At 40.2% G+C, this 22627-nt stretch overlaps 1 protein-coding gene across 1 annotated transcript in view; it reads left to right on the top strand.

The window, feature by feature from the left end:
* Window positions 1–9739: 9739 nt before the first annotated feature.
* PPP2R5A (protein phosphatase 2 regulatory subunit B'alpha) overlaps window positions 9740–22627 on the top strand; it is a 66754-nt gene continuing 53866 nt past the window's right edge. The window contains exon 1 of the mRNA XM_047840823.1: window positions 9740–10639. Within this exon, the coding sequence (XP_047696779.1) occupies window positions 10456–10639 (184 nt within the window). The 5' untranslated portion in view covers window positions 9740–10455. The remainder of the gene's footprint in view (window positions 10640–22627) is intronic.

Raw genomic sequence — 22627 nt, 5'->3', positions numbered from 1 at the left:
TCTTCAAACATTCTTCAGCTTCCCCACTGATCTCAGGTTAAAGTCCCATCTTGTTAACATGCCATCATCAGATGCCACCTTCTTTCTCTGTTGCTTTCTCCAATATGGGTACCCTGGGATTTTTCTCACCCTCTTTCTTTCTTGTTCTACACACCGTGCATAAGAGAACAAGGGTATTCTTAGACCTCATCTACTCTCTTTTCACTGATGACTCTCAGACCTCTATGTTCAGCCAGATCTCTTTCCTTCCAGACTGCACTATCCAACTGCACACTGCATGTTCTCTCAAAATCAATGTCCAACTTATTATGTCCATTGTATTCCTCCTCTCCTTGTGTCACTATGGCATTGCTGTCCACCGGTCACTGAATCCAGATACCACGAGGCATCCTTTCCTCCCCTCTGTGCCTTACCTCCCCACCCTCACCCCCAAATAGATCACCATGTCCTTTTCTTTATTTACAAGATCTCCCTCATGTGACCTCAGAAGTCTTCTTCAGGCTCTCATCATTCTTTTTCTGGCCTACTGGTCTCCTTGTCTCTGGTCTTGCCCTCTGTCATCAGTTCATCCTCCACACTGCCAACAATGTAATTTTTCTAGAGTGTCAATGTGATCGTACCACTCACCTTTTAAAAGGCTGACTTGAAAATCAAGTCTAGTAACTGCACATGACCTGGCTTGCCCTCATCTTCTGCCCGCTGTAGAAGGCTCCCTTCAGCTTCACGGTGCATCTCCTCTCAGGGCTCTCCACACCTTCCATATTCCATTCCCACTTCTTTTTTAAGAAATTTAATTTAATTTTTACTTTATTATTATTTTTAAATGTTTATTTATTTTGAGAGAGAGAGGGAGAGAGAGCAAGCAGGAGAGAGGCAGAGAGAGGGAGAGAGAGAATCCCAAGCAGGATCTTCACTGCCATCACAGACCCAGATGTGGGGCTCAAACTCACAAATGGTGAGTTCATGACCTGAGCCAAAATCAAGAGTCAGACACTTAACTGACTGAGCCACCCAGGTGCCCCTTTTAATTTTATTTGAGAGAGGGAGAGAGAGAGAGCGAGAGCGAGAGCGAGAGAGAGAGAGAGAGAGAGAGCAGGGGAGGGGGCAGAGGTAGAAAGAGAGGGAATCCTAAGCAGACTCCATGATGAATGTGAAGCCTGACACAGGGCTTGATCCCATGACCCTGGGACCATGACTCGAGCTGAAATCAAGAGTTGGATACTCAACTGACTGAGCCACCCAGGTACCCCCCCTCCCAACAACTTCTTGTAATGAGTTCCCTTTTGTTTCTTTTCCTAGATAACTCCTTGTAGTTCTTCAGTTCCCAAATCTAGAACCTTGTACTCTAGAAAGCTTTTCTTGCTCCCAACCCCACAGATTTCCTCTGTGCTTACCTCTTTCACAATATTTATTATATTATCTATGCTGATTTGTGATTTTTTTTTTTTTTTTTTTTTTTGGTTTTTGGTTTTGTTCCCCTTTCAAGAATCTCTGAGGGGAAAAAAAAAATCTGTTTTTTTTCCCTTTCTATCCCCAGAAACTAGACCAGAAAATAGCCAATAATAAGTGCTGAATGTTTATCAAGTGAGTGAATGAATGTAGCTTCTCCAGCTTTCGTTCTCACCCTTCTTCTAGAAATCACCTTCTCTAGCCAACACATCTTCCCACCTCCTCTGTACCTGCCTGTGCTTCCCCCTGCATGCCTTCACACCATTCTTCTCTGGACTGACCGGTGGTGATACCAAGTAGTGACAGAGAGGGGAGGTGGAGGTGGGAATAATAAGTTGGACACTTTGAGTTGAGAGACATACAGTAAGCAGTTGGATAGAGCTCTACCTTACCACTTCCCTGGTTCTTTACTTAGGTGATTATGCCCAATCCTCCAAGTCTAGCTTAAACCCCAACTCCTCCACCTCAACACAAACACCAGCTGTGGGCTTCTCAAAATTTATTGTCTTGGCTCTCATCAAATATTGTTGTAAATGAGACGTTATCTTTTCCTGGACACATGCCTCGTCTCTTCCCCTAAGAGCACATGCTTCCTTAGGGTTGAGACCACAACCTTTAGCCATAGGCCTTGCCCATAATAGGCCTAATAAGTAGATGTCACTGCCTGTTTGGTTTACAGGGTGACCAGCTGTCCTGGTTTACCCAGGATTTAGGGGGCTCCTGGACAGGAGACTTCCAGCACTTGAACTTGGAAAGTCCCTGGCAAACCAGGACCAGCTGGTCACCCCACTGGTTAGCTACACAGCTGTGTACATCTGCTGTGTAGAATGATATGGTGTTTCCTCTGGTGCATATTCCCTCCTTTGTTTTTATAGTTGAACTTTAATTAATATGAACTTTCCCCACTGATGGCAAACTCCATGCAGGCAAACTTTGTCTCATTCATGGCTATTCTCCAAGCCTCTGGAAGAGACAGATACATTATAGGAAGTTAATGGGCAATTTATGAATGAATGAATGGATGAATGAACGAATAGGAAATACTCAACACCATTATACCTCATAATAATCTCATTTTCTATCTTGGCAATGGGACTTCATAATTCCACATATACAAAATTGTTAAAGTGCGAGGCACTTTATGGTAGTGATAGTCCAATCCATTCAGTATCACTTTTTTGCGTGAATGCCTTTGTATAGAGTGAATAAAAAGAGGCTGAATTTCCATTGATTTTTACAAAAGAAGAATAGAAGCCCCCAGAGGTGCTAGAATATAAAAGTTTCTCCTCAACATGTCCTTGGATCACTAGGACCAAACTCTCAGGGGATCAGAAAGGGGTGTCACACAGATAACAGAGAATTTCAGACAGGATCTCATTTGATCTCTTTCTTCCAGATTCTTCATATGAACGGTGCCAACTACATGGCGGGTGTTAAATTTATGGTGGTAAGGGTGGCTCAGTTGGTTAAGTGTCCGACTTCGGCTAGGTCATTGATCTCATGGTTTGTGAGTTCGAGCCCTGTGTCAGGCTTTGTGCTGACAGCTCAGAGCCTGGAGCCTGCTTGGGATTGTGTGTGTGTGTGTGTGTGTGTCTCTCTCTGCCCTTCCCCTGCTCACACTTTGTGTCTCTCTCAAACATAAATATACATAAAAATAACTAAATTTATGGTAGTGATTACATTTATACACACCCACAGACATGCATATGTGTGTGTGTGTGTGTGTGTGTGTGTGTGTGTGTGTATATGTATATATATTAAAGCTATATTGTGTGGGATAGAAGTCAAAGCTTAGGATCTAAAAACATTGGAATATTTCCAGTCCAATAATACCTGAAAACCCCACAGTCCTACTAATACTGATTCTTCAAACCGTAGATACCACCTGACATTAAAGAAATAAGATCAATTTGCTGATTTTTTCCAAATTGATTGTTTTCTGCAAGTGTGAGCCCAAATAGCAAGCAAATAAGAGAGAACACATTGCTGGCATGTAGCAGCTAGATATTTTAAGACAGGGACTGCCTCAAAACCTGGATGCTTCTTCCAGGTGAACAGAAAGGGAAGACCACTTATAGATTTATATAAAATCCCCCTATAAATGGAGGATTAAGAAACAATATAGTATTTTTATAATCACTGCTTTGCAAAATATGTCTAGAGGGCAGTCATGTGTTGAATTTAATCTCTCCTTTCTCTTTAACTATCCACCTCCAAGTCAAATTCTGACACAAGGTGGGGCATACTATTTGATTCTGTTGCAATGGAATGTTTTCTTGGTAACATACTGTGTGAAATAAGCAAATTCATCTACTGAGATAGGAAAATCTTTTTTGTGATAAAGAAATGTGGAAAAACTTCTTGAATGGAAAGTATTCTTTTCTTTTCTTTTTTGTCTTATCCATATGAAAACTGTTTTAAGATTCATTTCAAACATTACTTTTTCTGTCAAATTTTCCCTGGTTCTCTCCTCCTAAACCAACCTTGGATCTTCTTTCCACTGTCTTCACACAACACCATAAGGAAGGCTTATATATGACGTAGTCTTTGGTCATGTGTTTATGTTGCCCCTCCTCACTAAATTGTAGGGTCCATGCTTTATTTATCTTCCCATTCCTAGTGTCCAGCATATTGCCTGGCACCTAGCAGGCACTTGAAAAATGCTTTCAGAGTTGAATTAAAGTGTGGAGAGTTTGCCAACGTCAGGCTTTTTAGTTCCCCTTTGCAGGACGAGAGGATATGGCATGAGCTGAGCCTCCTCAAATTATATCCTGGTCCCTCATCAATACAGGTAAATGATTGAGTACACCAGGGGTTTTCAGAAATTTATGATTACAGCCTGCTTAGATGAAGCAAAAGCCCTCACAGCTATGAAAGGGAGATTCTGTGATAATCATAACATGTAAGTATCCTAGCATGTTTTGGGGGATTAAGAATACCCTCTGCAGCACGCTCCTCTAAGATAAATCTCCATTCTAACCCATCTCTACTGCCACTGACCTTGTCTAAGCTCCTGGTTGACCAACACAATAGCCTGTACAATAAACTATACCAAACTGATTTGATCATGATAAACTTGACTAAAAACAATTTGTAATTAAAAAGCAAAAGCAGAAGCAATCGAAAACCATGACAGCTGAACCTGCCCTGTTAACAAATGACCCTTCCTGAAAATTGCAGGCATTCCAATCACCTCAAGGAGCAATTGTGCTTGCACAAGGGCCAGAGAGACAACACAGATTTAGAGTCCTTGAAAAAATCTAGAGAAGTGATGAGTTTTATTTATGAAAACCAAATTTCAATAAGCTTTGACAACTGGCATACTAAGTTATTAGTCAGATCTCATTGGACATAGAAACACAAGTCTCCTGAAAGATATATTTTAGAAAGGACTTTGCAATTTGGAACAGTTGGGGGCACGTGAGAAGGACCTTCTTGGTCTGCCCCAGGGTCAGGTACTGGCTTGACCAAACCTGTACCGATCAGTCATTGGCATTCCTTTGGCTTTCTAATTCTGTTAATGCACAGTGTGCAAATATAAATATCTGTTACATGAATGAATTAATGAATAAAATAATGAATGAATGAATGAATGAATGAATGAATATGCATAAACCTGTAAGAACGCTAGAAGGTTCACTGAAATCTGGAGCCGTATGAAATACCTATGAATCATGAAGCTTCTGGTGGAGCTTCTTAAAACGTGAATTTATTAAATCCTAAGGACGTAAACATACTATATCTCTGGAAGAAGCACATGGAAGAATCTGACAGCATTGGTTGCCTCTGAGGAGGAGAACTGGGTGTTGGGAGACAGGGATAAAAGTGAGACTTTTCCAGTGACCCCTATACTCCTTTTAAATTTTAAATAAAGGGCATATTTAAATAAAAAGGAGTGAGGTATTAAAAATCAACACTTTTACGACAAATCAGATACTATCTTGACTTAGGTTCCAATAAAGTGGTAGTGAGAATCAAATTTTCAAGAAAAATATATAGGAGAAATTTTGTCTTATTTTATTTTTGTCAATTTGGAAAATCCCACCACTATTTGAATCTGCAGATAAAGCACATTTGTCTGGTGCTCTATTAGAGTTTAGGAAGCAAGGCCCTTAAGGAAAGAGAATGTTGACGACCAAAACCTTGCTTGGATATGTTTTAGAGAATTTCAGTGATTTGAAAAGAACGCTTTCTTTGATTCACTCTTTAAAACTATTAAAGGACCATGATTTTGCTATTGTGGATGTTGTTTCATGAATTGCTCATTTTCCTCAGCAAGCTAGGCATTGTGAACAAACGAATGAGATCAGTAAATGTACTTATGTTTATGGACTAACAAAATCAAGTCATGTGAGGACAAACCAAAGAATTTGTGAGTGATGAAGGCTTGGCCTCTCAATCACTGTTTATCAAGGGTCTTCACAGATGGGAAGAGGAGGAGATCTATGGTGTGGAATCATCATCAACACTCTTCCTGCATCAGAGGCACACACAGATTAGCACTGCAATTGCAGTTTTCTGATAGATGATTCTTAGTGACCAAGCTTCTGTTTAGGACCCAGATACTCTATGTACTAAAGACAGTACATGAAAAATCATATGTGTGTAAGATTATCATGTGTATAGTTTTCACTTTCCCAAGTATTTTCTTTCATGTGTCACATTTAAAACTCATGCCAACCCTATAAAAGAAAGCTGTTCACTTAACTCTTTTCCTGATGTACACACATGGAAACCAAGGCTCTTGAGTGAGTGACTTAGCAGGATCATACTATTGGTAAGTAATAAATTCAGGCCTTTCAATTCTTGAGCTATTGTTCTTGCCATCTTCCCCAAGACGTTTGGTGACTTGAATCCGGAACCCCATCCTCCTCTCTTTTCAGGTTTTGACTCACTCTTTCTTTAAAATTGTGCTCAAAATTCTTCCGCAAGGGGCCATTTCAGAAAGCCTAGATAGTTGTGCTGGGTCCATGCCTTTCAACAACTTGTTTCCAGTATCTGCTTTCCATCTGTTGTGTTCTCTATTTTCTAGTATTTATTATCATATTTCAGTATGAATTTTTTTAAACATTATTTCTTTTTGGGAGAGCGCAAGTGAGGGAGGAGCAGAGAGAAATGGGGACAGAGGATCTGAAGGATCTGTGCTGACAGCAGTGAGTCCAATGTGGGGCACAAGCCTATGAACCAGGAGATCATGACCTAAACCAAAATCAGCCGCTCAACTGACTGAGCCACCCGGGCACCCCCCAGTATGAATTTTAGCTTTACTCTACTGGTTTGCTTTCTGCTTTTTATTTTCCCTTCATATTCTATGTAAATCCTTTTTATTATTAATGGTACTGCCTCTTTTAGACATTTACAATCTTTTAAAATAATATTCAGAGAATAGTAGTTTCAAGCTTTTGTGTGCATAAGAATGACCTAGGGAGCTTATGAACAATTGATTTCTAAGTACTTTTCCCATAGGTCCTCATTCTGTGTGTCTGGGGTCAGGTCCAGGAATCTACATTTTAAATAAGCACCTCAGAGGATTCTGATGTAGGTGATCGAATGGCCAAACTTTCAGAAACCCTGCTTTTGAGAATTAAAAACTAGACTGTCATGCTCTGTCCATCTATCCTGTGCTCAGTAGGGCATATGGAGGTATAGAATAACTGAGTTCTTGGTCTTTCAGTGTTTACAAACTTTCATGGGAGGAAGAGTGTAGCTCCATCTCCAATGGTATGTGATGATGGGGCATGTGAGTGACATAGACAATAAAGGCTTTGGCAACATAGAGAAAGAAGGGAGACAAAACTGGCCAGATGATCGTAAATGCCTTCATAAAAGATAGGGGTTGAGCTGAGGTTTGAAGAGAAGATAGGTTTCAACCAGATGGAAAAACGATTATTTCGAGATGTTGGAAAAGTAAAGACTGAGGGTCAAGGAAGCACAACTACTTCTAGGGGATCAGTATGTGGAATGACATGTCTGACCTGAAAAAAGAGTTTGTGTAGAAAATGGTGGTATTTATGCCTTGAAAGATAGGAGTTAGCTTGAAGACAGCTGGAATTTGGAATCTATTCTGTAGGTACTAGTGGTTCTTCAAACGTGAATAAGATACAGTGTTTTTAAGTTAAAAAATATATATTTATTTTTCTTTTATTATTTTAAATTTTTTTAATGTTTATTCATTTTTGAGAGACAGACCACAAGCAGGGGAGGGACAGAGAGAGAGGTACACACAGAATCTGAAACCAGCTCCAGGCTCTGAGCTGTCAGCACGGAGCGCAACATAGGGTTGGAATTCACCAACCATGAGATTGTGACCCGTGCTGAGGTTGGATACTTAACCAACTGAGCCACCCAGGTGCCTCTAAAATTTTTATTTATTTTGGGGGTAAGGGGCAGAGAGAAAGGGAGAGAGAGAATCCCAAGCAGGTTCCACACTCATTGCAGAGAGGCATACAGGGCTCCATCTCACCACTGTGAGATGATGACCTGAGCCAAAATCAAAAGTCGATGCTTAACAGACTAAGCCACCCAGGTGCCCCTATAAACAGTGTTTTTAAAGGCTGATCTGGCAGTGAAGTCGAGAGCACTGAACTACATGGTCGGTTGCGCAAATTTTGAGGTGGCCTGGTCTGGCCATTTGTGAAGGTAGATTCAACATGGTCTGGAGCTTCAGTGGCTTTTCAAAGCTGCTGCTTACGTTTGAACCTCCCTGACTGGGAGAATTGTATATAGTTTCACCACTCTTGATCTGAGGAAGGAAATGTTTTGAGGTAGTTAGTTTGGCTCTGGATCTAGAATCCAACTTCCTGATCAAAGTTGGAATCTTCTGTACATATCCATCAGGTACTTTTGCTTAAACAGATAAACAGCACGTATTATTATCAAGTCAAAAGGAAAATGCCTGCAGCTCATGGGACAAGGAATGGATTTGGGCCACCACCGCAAAACCAAGCCAAAGGGAGACAATGTGCTCGCTTATCTAATTTTAAAAATTTTCCAGTCTTAAATTTAGGCTTAAAATATGTTTATACTCTTTTCACTCTACAAACGTTTATCCATTTTTTCTTAAACGGCAAAACAATTTCTGAATTTCCTTTAGTACTTTCTAATAATTTGGGTAGTGAGAGTCTTATAATAGGGTGGAGAACATTTAGTTCCCTTCACATACTTCTCATACAAATCAATTCACTTATTTTTATTAAGCATCATGATATGCAAAGCACGCACACACAAAACTTAACTTTAATAAGTTTAAACTTTAGTCGTTAATCTCCAAGGAAGAGAGCACAATGAATGTAAATGGCAAGCTCCCAAATCCAGAAGCCACTGATGAGCGAATTTGTACTTATTCTGTTGGAAAAACTGAAGGCCTCTGGCTGAAGAAGGGGTGAAAATTAGTGGGATACTAACTTGGGCATGAGAAACCTCTTCTTGGATGGTGTGAATATAGAGAACTCTTTGAAGCTGGAGATGCTAGACTGCCCACACTAGGCGCGAGAACAGTTCTCGGAACCACGGTGCCTGAACCACTCAAGAGCTACAAATCTATTCCGCAACTACCAATTATGCGGTTTGGGGCCAGTGGAGGCTCCAAGGCCCGCCCAGGGTTCCTGTGCCTAGCTCAGACTGGACCGGCTCACTTCCTCGCCTTCCCGGGGCCCCTTCGCCTGTCAATCCCACTGCCCTTTTCCCCCCACCCGACTTCTGCTCCGCCCACTTCAGTGATGTAACTCCTGGCGTTCTTTCCCGCCGCAGATCTCAAACTCTCCACCAGTCGCTTCAGCTCCTCATTGGCCAGCAGAGAGGACAGGGAAGGCAAGGGACCTACCACATTGCTCTCTAAACTACCCACTCTAGTTTTCTGGTCTTCTGATAGGCCGTCAGGAGAGCAAGTAGAGCCTAGGCTTGTCGCGCAGGCGCGCAAAGTCCCTCGCTGGTGGCGGGGCACCTCTCCTCCACCACAAGAATTCATCGCGCTGTTGTGACGTAAGCGGCGCATGGCTTGCCGTCTTCACTTATGATTGGTTGTAGCAGAAGTCCGTCACACAACCACGCCCCATTTCTCTGCCTAACCTCTCAGCTTAACGAGAGAGTAGGGAGGCCACGCCTCACTCCGTTCCTGCCGCTTAGCCCTGCGATTGGCTGAGGGAGCTGGCATGTTTTCCCACCCCCTACTCCCTCCTAAACGTCCGAGAGGCTGGTGGGACCCTGCGGAAGTTGTCAGTCAATCTCCTCCTTCCCCACCCCCCGCAAGGCCCCTCCTCCGGGCCGCGCGCCCTAGCGCGCGCGCACACGCACACACATTCCCCCCCCAACCCCTGCGTGCACCCTCCACCTTCTCAAGTTGTAGCGGTCGCTCGCTGGGGGTTCTCCGTGGGCGGCGGAAGGGCGCGTGGGGGAGGGGGCTTGGACAGCTCCGAGCCGTGAGAAGCGAGTGTGTGCGCGCCCAGAGCCGGGGCGGCGGGTCACCGCCCCGGGAGATGAGGGTCCGGCGCTGACAGGGAAGAGCGGGCGCAGCGGAGGCGGCTCGGAGGGGACCCGCGATGGCAGCGCCTCGGGAGGAGGCTCCAGGCAGGGCTGGCTGCGCTGGCAGCGGCCACTGAGGGGCCAGCCGGCCGGCTGGCGAACTGGGCTGAAGAGCAGAGAGGCGCGCTCGGCGTCCGCACCCCCGCGCCCTCGCCTCAGTTGTCCAAACTTCAGGCTCTCTTCCACCCGCCCTCCGCGCCCGAAGTCAACAACTTCTTCACCCCCCTCCGCCCCCGCCCTTGCCTCCGTCAGCCCCGGGAGGTGGCCGCGCGGCGGGGACCAGGAACCCCGGGCACTGAGATGTGGCCGTGAGGCGGCAGCGGCGGGGAGAAGCTCGGCGGCGCCCCGGAGCGGGAGGGCGGCGCGGCCGGGGGGGACGGGGCGGAGGGGCGCGAGCTCTCCGCGCCTCTCCCCCGCCTCCTCCTCCTGCCGCTGCCCGTTCCGTGCTTGCAGCAGCCGGAGCTGCCAAGCGCCAGGGCCGCGGCGATGTCGTCGTCGTCGCCGCCGGCGGGGGCTGCCAACGCCGCCGCCATCTCGGCCTCGGAGAAAGTGGACGGCTTCACCCGGAAATCGGTGCGCAAGGCGCAGAGGCAGAAGCGCTCCCAGGGCTCGTCGCAGTTCCGCAGCCAGGGCAGCCAGGCGGAGCTGCACCCCTTGCCCCAGCTCAAAGGTAACCTCAGAGGGTGCAGCCCCGGGAGGGAGCGCAGGGGCTCGCCCCCGCGCCGTTAGAGCCATTTCCTCCTGGGGTTTCCTTCTGCGCCGGTGGGGCTCGTAGTGTGAGCCGTGTTTCCACTGTTGCCTCCCCCGAACCCCGCTCGATTCAAACAGGTTTGGTGTTCAGAGTCTTGCTGCTTCTCCCTGATTCACCTGAACTCTTCCCTTCCCTAGAGGCTGCCAACCCTCCTCCCCACCTGCGCGCTCGCTCACCTGCCCTTGCGATTGCAACTCTCCTCCTGCGTCCCGCGAGGTAGTTCTTCACTCTTCCTCCGGGCTTGTCCTTCCCCTCGTGGCTTCAGCAGCCTGCCCTGCCTTCCGACCTGTAGTCTCTCGGAGACCCTCCTCCGCTCTTCAGAGACTTTTAACTACTTCTTTACTTTTCCAGTTACCAAGTTTCTGCTCCCACCCTCTCCTCACCTCCCCTTCCCATTGATCTTTCCTAAGAGTCAAGCTGACCGGGATCTCTAGGCAGTCGTAATGCAAACAACGGTCAGGAGTTAGCTGGTCTTCAGATGTATTTATAAGAACAAGCCTAAAAATCTGACTAGTGTAGTGTCTTATTTACTGGGTCGTTAGGTTTAGATGGTATCGTTAACTCAAAGTATAGAAAGACTTAAAATACTTTATTGCCTAAGAAGATACACGCGGTAAATTTGGAGAAGTATAAAAGAGTAAATGTTGCTTTGCAATGGAATGGGAACTTAGTTCGCGAAGCAGGGATTCCAGGGAGGAATCTACAGTAGGTTTGTAGGTTTGTACAGTAGTTCAAATTCGTATCCGTGCCTAATGCTTTACAGGAGAACTTGGCACTTCTTTTGGCTCACTTTTACTACTAGATTTAAAGGATATTTAATAAAGTGTTTCCTGGTGGTCTAGTTTATTGTTTGTGCGTTACTCTTTTAATTTTATAATTTTAATGTCTTCACTTTTTACGAGCTAGAAACTGTCTGGGAATAAGATGATAATGCTCCTAGACATTTAAAACAATTCTTATAAAAAGAAACCTGATACAAATCTAGATAATCTGCTTTGCAAGATCTGGAAGATAAAGATTCATACTAAAATAGATAAATGTTCAGATTTTTCAATCCATTTCATCTCCTTCAAGGATAATCTGGTTCTGCTTTGTCTTCGGACCTATGAATCCAGCCTTAGTTTGGCTGAGAGTCTAAAGAAAACCCCAGATCAAATCACAGTTGACCTACAGTAGATCTGGAACTCCATTCAGACCCTATACTGCCCCGTCTCTAAGGTTCTTCTAAATCAAGAACATTCCACAACCAGAATCAAACTGGCTTTTGAAAGAAGGTTTCATTTATGATATGTGTAGCTTGTGTTGCTGCATTTATCATTTGTTCTTTAGCATGAAAAAATTGTTAAAATTTACACATCATAGTCAATGGTAAACCACAATGGTAGGCATTACCAAGATTTTAATTCTTGAGTGTTGTCATAGCTATAAAAGAATATCATCTTACCTCTTAGGACATTGTATTGCTGTTCATGGATTTTAAAGTGTAAAAATTAAAGCAGTGATATAAAAATCAAATGCTGTGAAAGTTAAAACATTTTTTATCGTTGATTTTTTTCCATTAAATTGTCAAGTTATTTTTTATAGGTTGAAGGTTTACTGCTAGCATTATTCATACTTAATAAATTTGGTTTTTAGTAAGGTATTGTGGATCCTTAGTGTTATCTTTATTAATATAATACTTCTATGTAATAAAAATAATTACATATTTAACATAGTAGATCAAGCTAGGAAGTGCAGTTTTAATACACTTTTAATACAGTTTTTAAAAGCTTGGCAAAAATATGCAGAGTCAGTAATCCTCTAAGTTATATGTACATAGTTCAACAAGTTGAAGGTGCCATTGAATGTTTTATTTATAGTATTTTGTCACTAGCAGAGAAAAAATAAAATTAGAACTTTAGATAACAACTGTATATTTAACATGAAAATATAGTGTTCTTTAAAAGGAAAGTTAGGTATTCAAGATAAATTTATGCACATTTAATTGTGAAATAAGACCCTTCCTTGGATTACCCACTAATAATAGCTACTTTTACTCCAGATGCCAGAATGCGTGAAAAGTGCTTTTTTAAAAAATTCAGTTGCTTCACATGGTACTTTGGCAGTGTACTTGATACTACAGAGTTGTGTGCTTTTTCTGTAGTAGTTTTTTCCATTTGTGGTCTTAACAAAAACCAATGGAAAGCCCTTTAGTATGTGTATGAAAGAGAATTTTTCTTTCTGCTCTGAAATATAATCTTCCTGTGGAGAGATTCAGATATTTGTGGACAACCGAGATCTTTCAAGTGTTTATACTAACCTGCTTATGTTACACTTTGTCCACATGGATCTAAACTGGAAAGGTGCCAGCTATTTTCCTCAAAGCATACTATGGGTAAGGATTAGCAAAATAACCCAACTTTTTCATCCATTAGAAGTTTATTTGTGCAAAATCATTTAGTAAGTAGGTTGCAGGATTTTAAGGGGGAAAATGTTAAGAGAAAACTCTGTTTTGTTATAGAACATGTTTAATAAAAAAGCCTTGTTAAAAGGATTTTTTAAAAAAGAGAAACTGTGGCTCAGTCGCTTAAGCGTCCGACTTCAGCTCAGGTCATGATATCACGGCTGGTGGGTTCAAGCCCTGCATCTGGCTCTATGCTGACAGCTCGGAGCCTGGAGCCTGCTTCTGATTCTGTGTCTCCCTCTCTCTCTGCCCCTCCCCTGCTCACACTCTGTCTCACTCTGTCTCTCAAAAATAAATAAATTTTTTTAAATTTAAATAAACTTAAATAAATTTAAATAAACATTTTTTTTAAAACACTTTTGAATTTTCTTATGTTAATTGTGTAAGTTCCCCCTGAGAACTAGGTACTAGAAATAAAAGTAGCATTTCATGAATCAATTTTTTTGTTTTTAAATTTAAGTTCGTATAGGACTTAATTTTTCTACCTTAGACTTTTCCTTTAGTAACCAAGTTAGGAAACTTCTAACCTTGAAAGAATATGTTACTCACAATAGGAAGTTTTTCAGCTTATTTTAACCTGTTTTGTCTCTGGAAGAATTTGTTTACTGGTAAAGTAGTAGTTGCCTGACATTTATATAACCCTTAGCATTTACAAATTGTTTCATACTTTGCTTTATTTCTGTAATTATAAAAACAGTATTGTGTATAATTAGTGAAACAGTCCAAAGATGTATAACTCCTAATCCCTGACATCCCTTGCTTTTTCACACTTACTAAGGAAATGCTGTTGCGTGACAAGCCATAGCTCAGTGTATTTTTACAAACGTATTTCATCAGGTCATCTCAGCAGCTCTGTGCAAAACCAGTATTATTCACATTTTATTGACAAGAAAAGTTGAGGCTTATGCAGCTAATTTCAGGCCTGTGATTATTTATCTGGTGTTACAACTGATACCGGTACTCAGGTCAAAGGATTTCAGTATTTATGCTGTTAACCTATTTTATAAAAATTTGAACTAGTATGATAGAGGTGGGTCATTGGGGCAGTCCAGGGTCAAAGGTAAATTTTTAATCTTTCTGAGTTATTTTCCTTATCTGTAAAATGGGGATAATACCTTCTCTCTCCCCAGGATTGTAGGGAATAAGTGAAATAATGTAATTAAAATGTCTAAAAATAGGCAAAGAATGTTAACTCCCATTGTCTTTGATATTTGAAAATCCAGATTAAAAATATGTTTTATTTTGTTAAAAAAATTTTTTTTAGCGTTTATTAATTTTTGAGAGACAGGGTGTGAGCAGGGGAAGGGCAGAGAGAGAGGGAGACACAAATCTGAAGCAGGCTCCAGGCTCTGAGCTGTCAGCACAGAGCCCAATGCGGGGCTCAAACTCACAAACTGCAAGATCATGATCCCTGAGCCTAAGTCAACCGCTTAACCAACTGAGCCACCCAGGCGCCCCTAAAAATATTTTTTAAATGAAAGATTCACATAAATAGTAAACTTTTCTGGGGACTTAAAGTTTGATTTTATTTATAATCAGTTTGCAGATATGATTTATATGAAGTAAGATGAAGCTATATCATTTTTCAGCATTGGTGTAGAGGTGGAAATAGGGTCGAATTAAACTGTTTAAAATATTAAAAGCGTAGCTACAAGATTTTTACCAGGCAAAGACACTGAATTAATTAACCAGTAGAATTGTATAGATGTGCATTTCTCCTACAGGAAGCAGTAAATAGCAAAGAACAGAATGAAACTGGCTTTGAGATTTAAGTGAAGAACTTCCTAAGTTATCACTCAGATTCTTTGTTGGTATATTCTTAGAAACTGGGTCCCACTGGAGGTATCCAGGCCAGTAACAGTGATGCTGATTTGAAGTGCCTTGCTTACCTTTAGGGAAAGAAATTTTTTCCCCTTGAGGTATGTGGTCTTTTAGGGTAACTGGAACAAGAACACTGACATGATCTGAAGTTTTATAACTACCTTAACTTTCTTGTGGGGGAGACATTATTAACTCTTTTTAATGTTTAAAGGTCTTCTCAAAGTTAATATAATTTTCTCTAAACCCAAAACCCCTTTTTATAGTTGGGTTGGCCCTAAAGGAGAGTTGAAATTCATCTGAATGTATCAAGAGAAGTGTTTGTTTGCAAAGGCATATGACATTTTTGTCATTTTAGGACTGTTTTCTGAAAATAATGCTGTATCTTCTGGAAGACTTATTTTTTAATTAAAAAAGTTTTTAAGGATATGCTTAGAGAAATTGATAATCTGGTATCCATTGCTGTCTTTCATGTGAAATTATATAGACTTAATTCTCCAATTAAGTCTAATTTAACATCTTCAGAATTCCTATTTAGGGTCAAATTCCTTTTCCCCCCAAATTTATTACCTACTCTGATTCTTAATTGAATTTTGGGTTATTTTATGAAGTGTCTAATTGAATAAAGTGATAATCCAGTAAAATGTATTTAGTTAAAATAGTGTGATCATTGGGATAGTGCACTATCCTGTAAATAGTAGACTAGTTGTCTTTCTGCATCATTGATGACTCACAGTTGCTTTGGGCTAGTTGTTTAACCCCTTTGAACTTCAGTTTAATCATTTTTATTTGTAAGAATAACATTTTCCCTTGATAAAATCACAGAGATGAATTAGTCCCTCTTTGGATGACAGAGACAAATTATAAACAATGATACATTTGGGAAATAGATTTTTGTGCTTTATTTTTGAAATTTAACTTTTTAAATTACAAAAAGCTGGTAATGAGACTAGCTTGTTTTTATTTTTATATTTAGCACTCTGGATCTCAACCCTGGCTGTAAACTTACAGAGCTTTAAAAAAATATCAGTGCCTAGGCCCACCCTCTAAGAGATTCTAAATTAATTGGCCTAAGGTAGGACCCAGGCATTTGTATTTTTAAAAGCTCCCAGGGTGATTCTAATGTGCAGCCAGGGTTGAGATCACTAATTTAGCTTTATCTGTCTATTGATTTAATTCATTAATTGAGACTTTGTCCTTTTCTCTCTGATACTCATGGCTCATTACCCAGCCTATTTACATTTCCTGCCCTCAGTTCACCTCCTGCTATTTACTTTTCACTCTCTTAACTTTGCTGCCCCCTGTGGCTGATCAGCTGCTTTCCTGAAGAGATGTTAGATTCTGGAGTTTTAGGTATGAGATGATTCTATAGGATTTTTCTGTAGTTACCATAATTAAAAATTAACTATTGCCATTCTATATTAGGTGGTCTGTTTTTCTTTTCTCTGTGATTTTGGAGCTGTGGCTGAATAAAATGAAAGTGAGAAATATCTTAGAGGTTTCCCTAGTTTTAATCCCATCGTTCAGGGTAACATGATGATTCCAACCGCTCTGGCATGTACAACTGATATTTGCCATACACTAAAAGCATTGTTCTGCTTCTTTAAGATTTAAAACTAAGATTCTAGTGTATGTGTTGAATAGTAGGTAGTAAACAAGTGAGCTATTTTTGAACTTAACTTGAACTATTTTGGGTTATGTCTTGTATGTATTCAGCAACAAGAAATTTTTTTTTGCACAGTATTTTTACTTCTTGTCCTCTTGATCTAAACTACAGCTTTTTATTGAAGGTAGAGCAGCAAGGACCTGGTACCACTTTATTTCATATCCCTATTTTGTCTTTGACCTTTCTGCTATTCAATTTGAGTAAGACTTGTATTTGTTGTTTTGAGTCAGTGTTCAGTTGTTATGGAATGATATTCTGTCTCCAGAATGGTAAAATGCTTTTGAAAGCAGAAGTCGTCTGTGTTTTCATATCCTGTTGTGGTACCAAATACAGTATTGTGTGTATAGTAATTGTAGTTATGTAGTTATAATGAATGTTTTGTCAAAGAAATTACCTGTTGGTTGTCTGTTGACTCTCCCCTCTTAACGCTCCTCCCCCGACCCAGTTATTGACTGCTTCTTTCAGTGTTGTTTGTTCACTGATGTTTGATGCTATCAGTAGATTGGTTCTCTTCTGTTTTGCTTTTTATTTTAATATGTTTGTGTCTAAATCTGGTGCCAAGTTTTTAAGCAAAAAATTCTGGGCTTTTGATACCATGATAGTAAATGTAAGTTTAAAACAAAAGATTGTTTGTTTTTGTATTTTGTGCTTTGCAAATGACTGGTATAAGGGGCATGAAACATTATTGATAGATCTCTTGCTAGGAAAGATGTTATGGAAGGTTTATGTGGAACAGTAGTACTGGGTTGACTCTCAGACGTGAACATGTATATACAAACATTGTATAAATTCAAGTAATTAGTTTGCAGTAATTTCTAAATTTGAGTTGCAGTCTTTCTAAGGATGTCCTTGAAGGAGATGAAAGGAACAGATTTTAAATATATAATTACTTTTAATGCATTACTGTGTAATGAGGAATGTAAATGCTTTGCTGAAAGAGTTTTACATGACAGAATAGGTTTATGCAAAATAAACTCTACTTGTCTGGGCAGGATATTGACTAATAAGCAGGTTCAAACCTACTTTTTAAGTATATCTTTTGAACTCTTCCCTCAAGGAGTTTGTTTATGTGGGCTTTTTGAGTGAGTGCTGGTGAATTTTAGAAATCTTGCAGTTTTGATCAGAAATCCTAAAGAAGTATATTATGATTTTGTGGGGGAGTAATTTGCTGAATATGATAGGCTCACATGATGAAATTCAGAGAACCTGTTTGTAACTTGGACACCGATGGCAAGGGATTTCTTGGGAACACACTCCTCCTACTGGAATGGTGATGCTAATTGCATCTACTATAACCTGACCATGATGTTATGTCTAGTTGAGCCTTCAGGTTCTGAATGGGACCTCAGAAGTCATTGTAGTTTAGCCACCACTGGGAATCAATTCTGCTTTTTTTCAAAATAAATAGCTATCTTGTCATTTCCTTAGAGAAGCTTTCTTTAATGTAGGGAGGAAACATGGGGTTTTTAAGCTCCTAGAGGCTTTCTTGATTTTGTTTAGTTAATGAATACACTGTATGGACATACCTAAAAAGAGGATAAATGTCTGAAACAGGAATTTTTTTTTTTAATGTTTTTTTTTTTTCAACGTTTATTTATTTTTGGGACAGAGAGACAGAGCATGAACGGGGGAGGGGCAGAGAGAGAGGGAGACACAGAATCGGAAGCAGGCTCCAGGCTCTGAGCCATCAGCTCAGAGCCCGACGCGGGGCTCGAACTCACGGACCGCGAGATCGTGACCTGGCTGAAGTCGGACGCTTAACCGACTGCGCCACCCAGGCACCCCACAGGAATTTTTTAATGACTGGACTTACTTTGTAATTCAGGAGTATCAAATCTTAAATATGGCTTCAAAATTTTCTCTTTTCAAAATTTTCTCAACATTTTCTCTTTTAATTAGTTTTGCCTGTTTCACACTCAATTGGTAAAAGAAATCTAGAATTATAGCTATTATCAGAAGTTAAAGATTGGGGCGCCTGGGTGGCGCAGTCGGTTAAGCGTCCGACTTCAGCCAGGTCACAATCTCGCGGTCCAGGAGTTCGAGCCCCGCGTCAGGCTCTGGGCTGATGGCTCGGAGCCTGGAGCCTGTTTCCGATTCTGTGTCTCCCTCTCTCTCTGCCCCTCCCCCGTTCATGCTCTGTCTCTCTCTGTCCCAAAAATAAATAAACGTTGAAAAAAAAAATTTTTTTTTTAAAAAATAAAAAAAAAGAAGTTAAAGATTATTTGAACATATTGTTAATCCCATGCCTTTAAATCAATAAAGTGAAAAAGACGGAACAGTTTTTGTTGTAAACTCTGAATTTTGATTAGCAAAACCGAGTGTTTCAACCAGACTTTTATAATAACACCTGCTGAAGCCATAAGTAAAATAAGATATGATTTCTGTAGGAATATGTATCTGCTTTAAAAGAAAAAAACTTACAGTACCATTCTTCTTTTAATTGGCCAGAGGAAAAAGATCTCGTTTACCTGCTGTTAAAACTAGATACATACTTTACTTTTTTTTTTTTTTTTTTAATTAAATGTCTTTAGGAAATTGTAGTTTGGTTGGGAATATAGACATGTAAGCAGGCAGCTTCAACTACTATCATAAGTTTTGAAGTAAGAGTAAGCAGTAAGTGGCTAAGGTAGTGGTGTAAGGGGGACCCAGTCCAGTTTTGGTATGTAAGGAGAGAGATCAGGGAGAGTTTCCTAGAGAAAGTGACAGGTACACTGAGACCTAAATGATCTTCTTGTTCAGCCAAGAGAGATGGGGTCCAAGAGGTCCACCTAAAGGCCAATATATGCAGCCTCAGGGGTGAATGAGCATAGCCTATTTGGGGAACTGCCAGCAGTCTATGTGGCTGTGATGAAGAGTGTTGTAATAGGGAACTGATTAGAGAAGACACTGGAGCAACAGTTAGGGTCTAGATCATAGTCTAAATGCCATGTATTGCATTTACTCGTCTGAAAGAAGCATGAAGAGTAATGGGTATAAGAGAGATGGGTGTAAGGAACACTAGTGAGGATGCTGGCACAGTAATCCAGACAATAGATGAAGGTGGCCACGTCTGAGGCTGGATTTGGTGAGAGGGAAGAACCGATGATGATACGTTTCTAATTTGGGCAGCTAGAGGCACGATAGCAATATACTGAAAGGGAGAAAGAGGAAGATCAGATTTGGGAGAGGGCAATGGTTTTTTTGTTGGACAGGTTGAAATGCCTGTGGGAAATCAAATTGAAGCTGTCTAGTAGGAAGTTAGATATTTGGTTCCAGAGCTAAATAGACCTATGCTAGAGATAACAATTTGGGAGTCTTTAGATTAAGATTTTTTTTTAAGTTTATTTATTTATTTTGAGAGAGAGACAGCATGAGTGGGGGAGAGGCAGAGAGAGAATCCCAAGCAGGCTCTGCACAGTCAGCACAGAGCCCAGCGCAGGACTCAAAACTCAAGAAACCGTGAGATCATGGACCTGAGGCGAAGCCAAGAGTCTAAGGCTAAGCCACCTAGGCGCCCTGGGAGTCTTTAGGTTAAAGGTGGCATTTGAAATGACTTAAGTAGAAGCAACCACTGAAAATGTGTAGAAAGAGAAGAGGTCAAGGAATACCATTATTTAGATGATGATCAAAGGAAAGGGGGTAATCTCAAGGCAAGAGAGATAGCTTAAGTGGAGGCAAAGGAAGACAGGTAAGGGTAGAAACAAGTCATTCAAGTGATGAGAATCTTTAAAAATGGGGGTGGGGAACTAGTAACATTGAAAAGAGCTATTGACAAGTCAAGTAAGAGCTGAAAAGTTTCCATGGGTTTAGTAATCTGAGTAACATTGGTGACTTGAGAGGCGTTTCAGAGGTTGATAGACTTGAAATTTCTGTAAAGTGAGGAATTAATGGAAATTGTTAAAGTCAAGTCAGTAAGTAGGACTTCTCTTTCAGGAAGCCTGACAGTTAGAAAAAATATATCACTAGCTTTTGGGTGCAGAATGGATATTGTATCAGAACAAGATTTTTATAAGGAGGACTAGTTAGGAGGTTATTTTACTGGGCAAGGGGAGACATGGCGTGGCTTGGGCTAGGGGTGGTAGCAGCTGAAATGGAGAGAAAGAGGTGTATTTAAGATGTATCTTAGATAGATGGGATAATCTAGATGGAAAACCTAGAGTTGTATTTTGAAATTTGACATTTTGAGATATTCTTTTGGAAGTGTGAATCACGGAGTGCTCATTTGGTAATTTCTATGACTTCTAAACATTAATTACAAGATTTTCAAGTTTGCCTGTTAGAAAATGGTTATAGTTTGAAATGTTGGCTACTTGGTCTTCTGGCCAAATAAGGATTATCTACTCACTTTTCAGTGGAATGTCTGTGTACGCCAGATGGTATATGTGTGAGGGAGATCACAAAATATGTCGGGACAAGTGCATGAGTGAGGTTAGAATTACTTACTGCCTGTTTTCTGCCTTTAGACTGTAAGTAAAGTGCTCCAAGACCTGAGATACGTATCTTCTTCCCCAGCAATTAGGTAGTCAGTTCTTGATTTTATTATTTATTGAATGAGATAATGAAGCAAAAACTATTAAATTGACTTAAAGAAAAACACCATTTTGTGTCATGCAGTGATTGACAGTTTTATAATGATTGATAACCAAGTCCCATAGTGTTTACATATAGCACTAAATTTAGCATTTTGTTGATGAAGAAAACAAAACAGGTAGGCTATATTTTTGTGCAAGTCATTTATAGCTCAGTATCTTTTCAGTTGGTTATTGATTCTTCCTCTATAATATTAAACTGAAAATGTGTATTGCCTGCACTAAAGCAACATTAACACCTTATTTTCTAACAGTGCAAAGGAAAAATAATAGTAATTGAGCCTTGTGAAGACTGATTTCTTTTAGGTCCTGGGCAGATAGACCAGTAGTGAACATAGTTTTTTCTAAGAATCTTCAAAGCAGAGGATTTTTATTTCTTAAATTCTTCTGATATAGAAATACTTCATTGATACTCTTTGGAGTCTCCCTTTTAGCACCATTCCTCCCTTTTTAAAGTAATGTAAAAATTTTTATTGGAGAACATTTTTTTTATGAATGTGTGCTGAGAAATAAGATGAAGGAACTTTTAATCACTCAGCACTTTTGTCCGAGCTAGATTTATAATATGAAGTTAAGGTTAAAATCTATAATTAGCAGCTTTGAGGAGTTATTTTGAAATATCAAGAACCAATCAGCCTGTCTACTTATTTTTGCCTCTCTTTTGGAAATGCTATGTATATTTCACTCTCCCTTTAAGCTATGTAGACACAGTTGTGAAAACTTGTATTTGCAGCCACATTAGCATAATCTTTCTGATCATTATTTCCCAATTTGAGAGAGGAAATAAATTGAGCAAAACCGCTAAGTCTTGGATATAAAAATCAGTTGGGCTAATTCATCTGTCACTTTACTGATTTTATTCTCCTGTAAATGCTCCAGGAAAACAAATTAGACGATGTCATCTCTTTTGTCCACATACGTTTGTCCCAGTGTATGAACAGCCTAAATTTGAATCCAGAGTGGAAATAAAGTAGTAAATGTATCAATGAAATGCTTTTAAGGTGCATTTAGTTTTAATAGTCGTTTTTCTTTCATAGGAAATTTCTGTCATTCATGTAGGAAACTTAAAAGTAACCCTGCTTTTACCTAGCTACCAGGTAACCAGGCACTGATTTTGGTATTTCATATATTTTGATATCCTGTTTTTAATTTGGACTACATGGATGACCTTACACATAACATATTTTGATATTTTGAGAACTGCTTTTTTTTTTCTTTTTTTTCTTTCTTTCTTTTTTTTTAAGTCTGGATAAGTAGCTTCTCCCGTGGAATAGGAATGACTATTTTAGGATACAATTCTTGCTGTGAGTCATGAGTGAGTTTCAGTTTTCATGGTTTTCTAAAATAAACTCACTTAAGGACTGTGCAATAAGAAATGTCATATTCTTAACTACTCTGTGTCTTTATGATTT

Source organism: Prionailurus viverrinus, chromosome F1 (genome assembly GCF_022837055.1).
Source record: "Prionailurus viverrinus isolate Anna chromosome F1, UM_Priviv_1.0, whole genome shotgun sequence".
NCBI lineage: Eukaryota > Metazoa > Chordata > Mammalia > Carnivora > Felidae > Prionailurus > Prionailurus viverrinus.
This window is presented reverse-complemented; position numbering and strand designations above follow the sequence as displayed.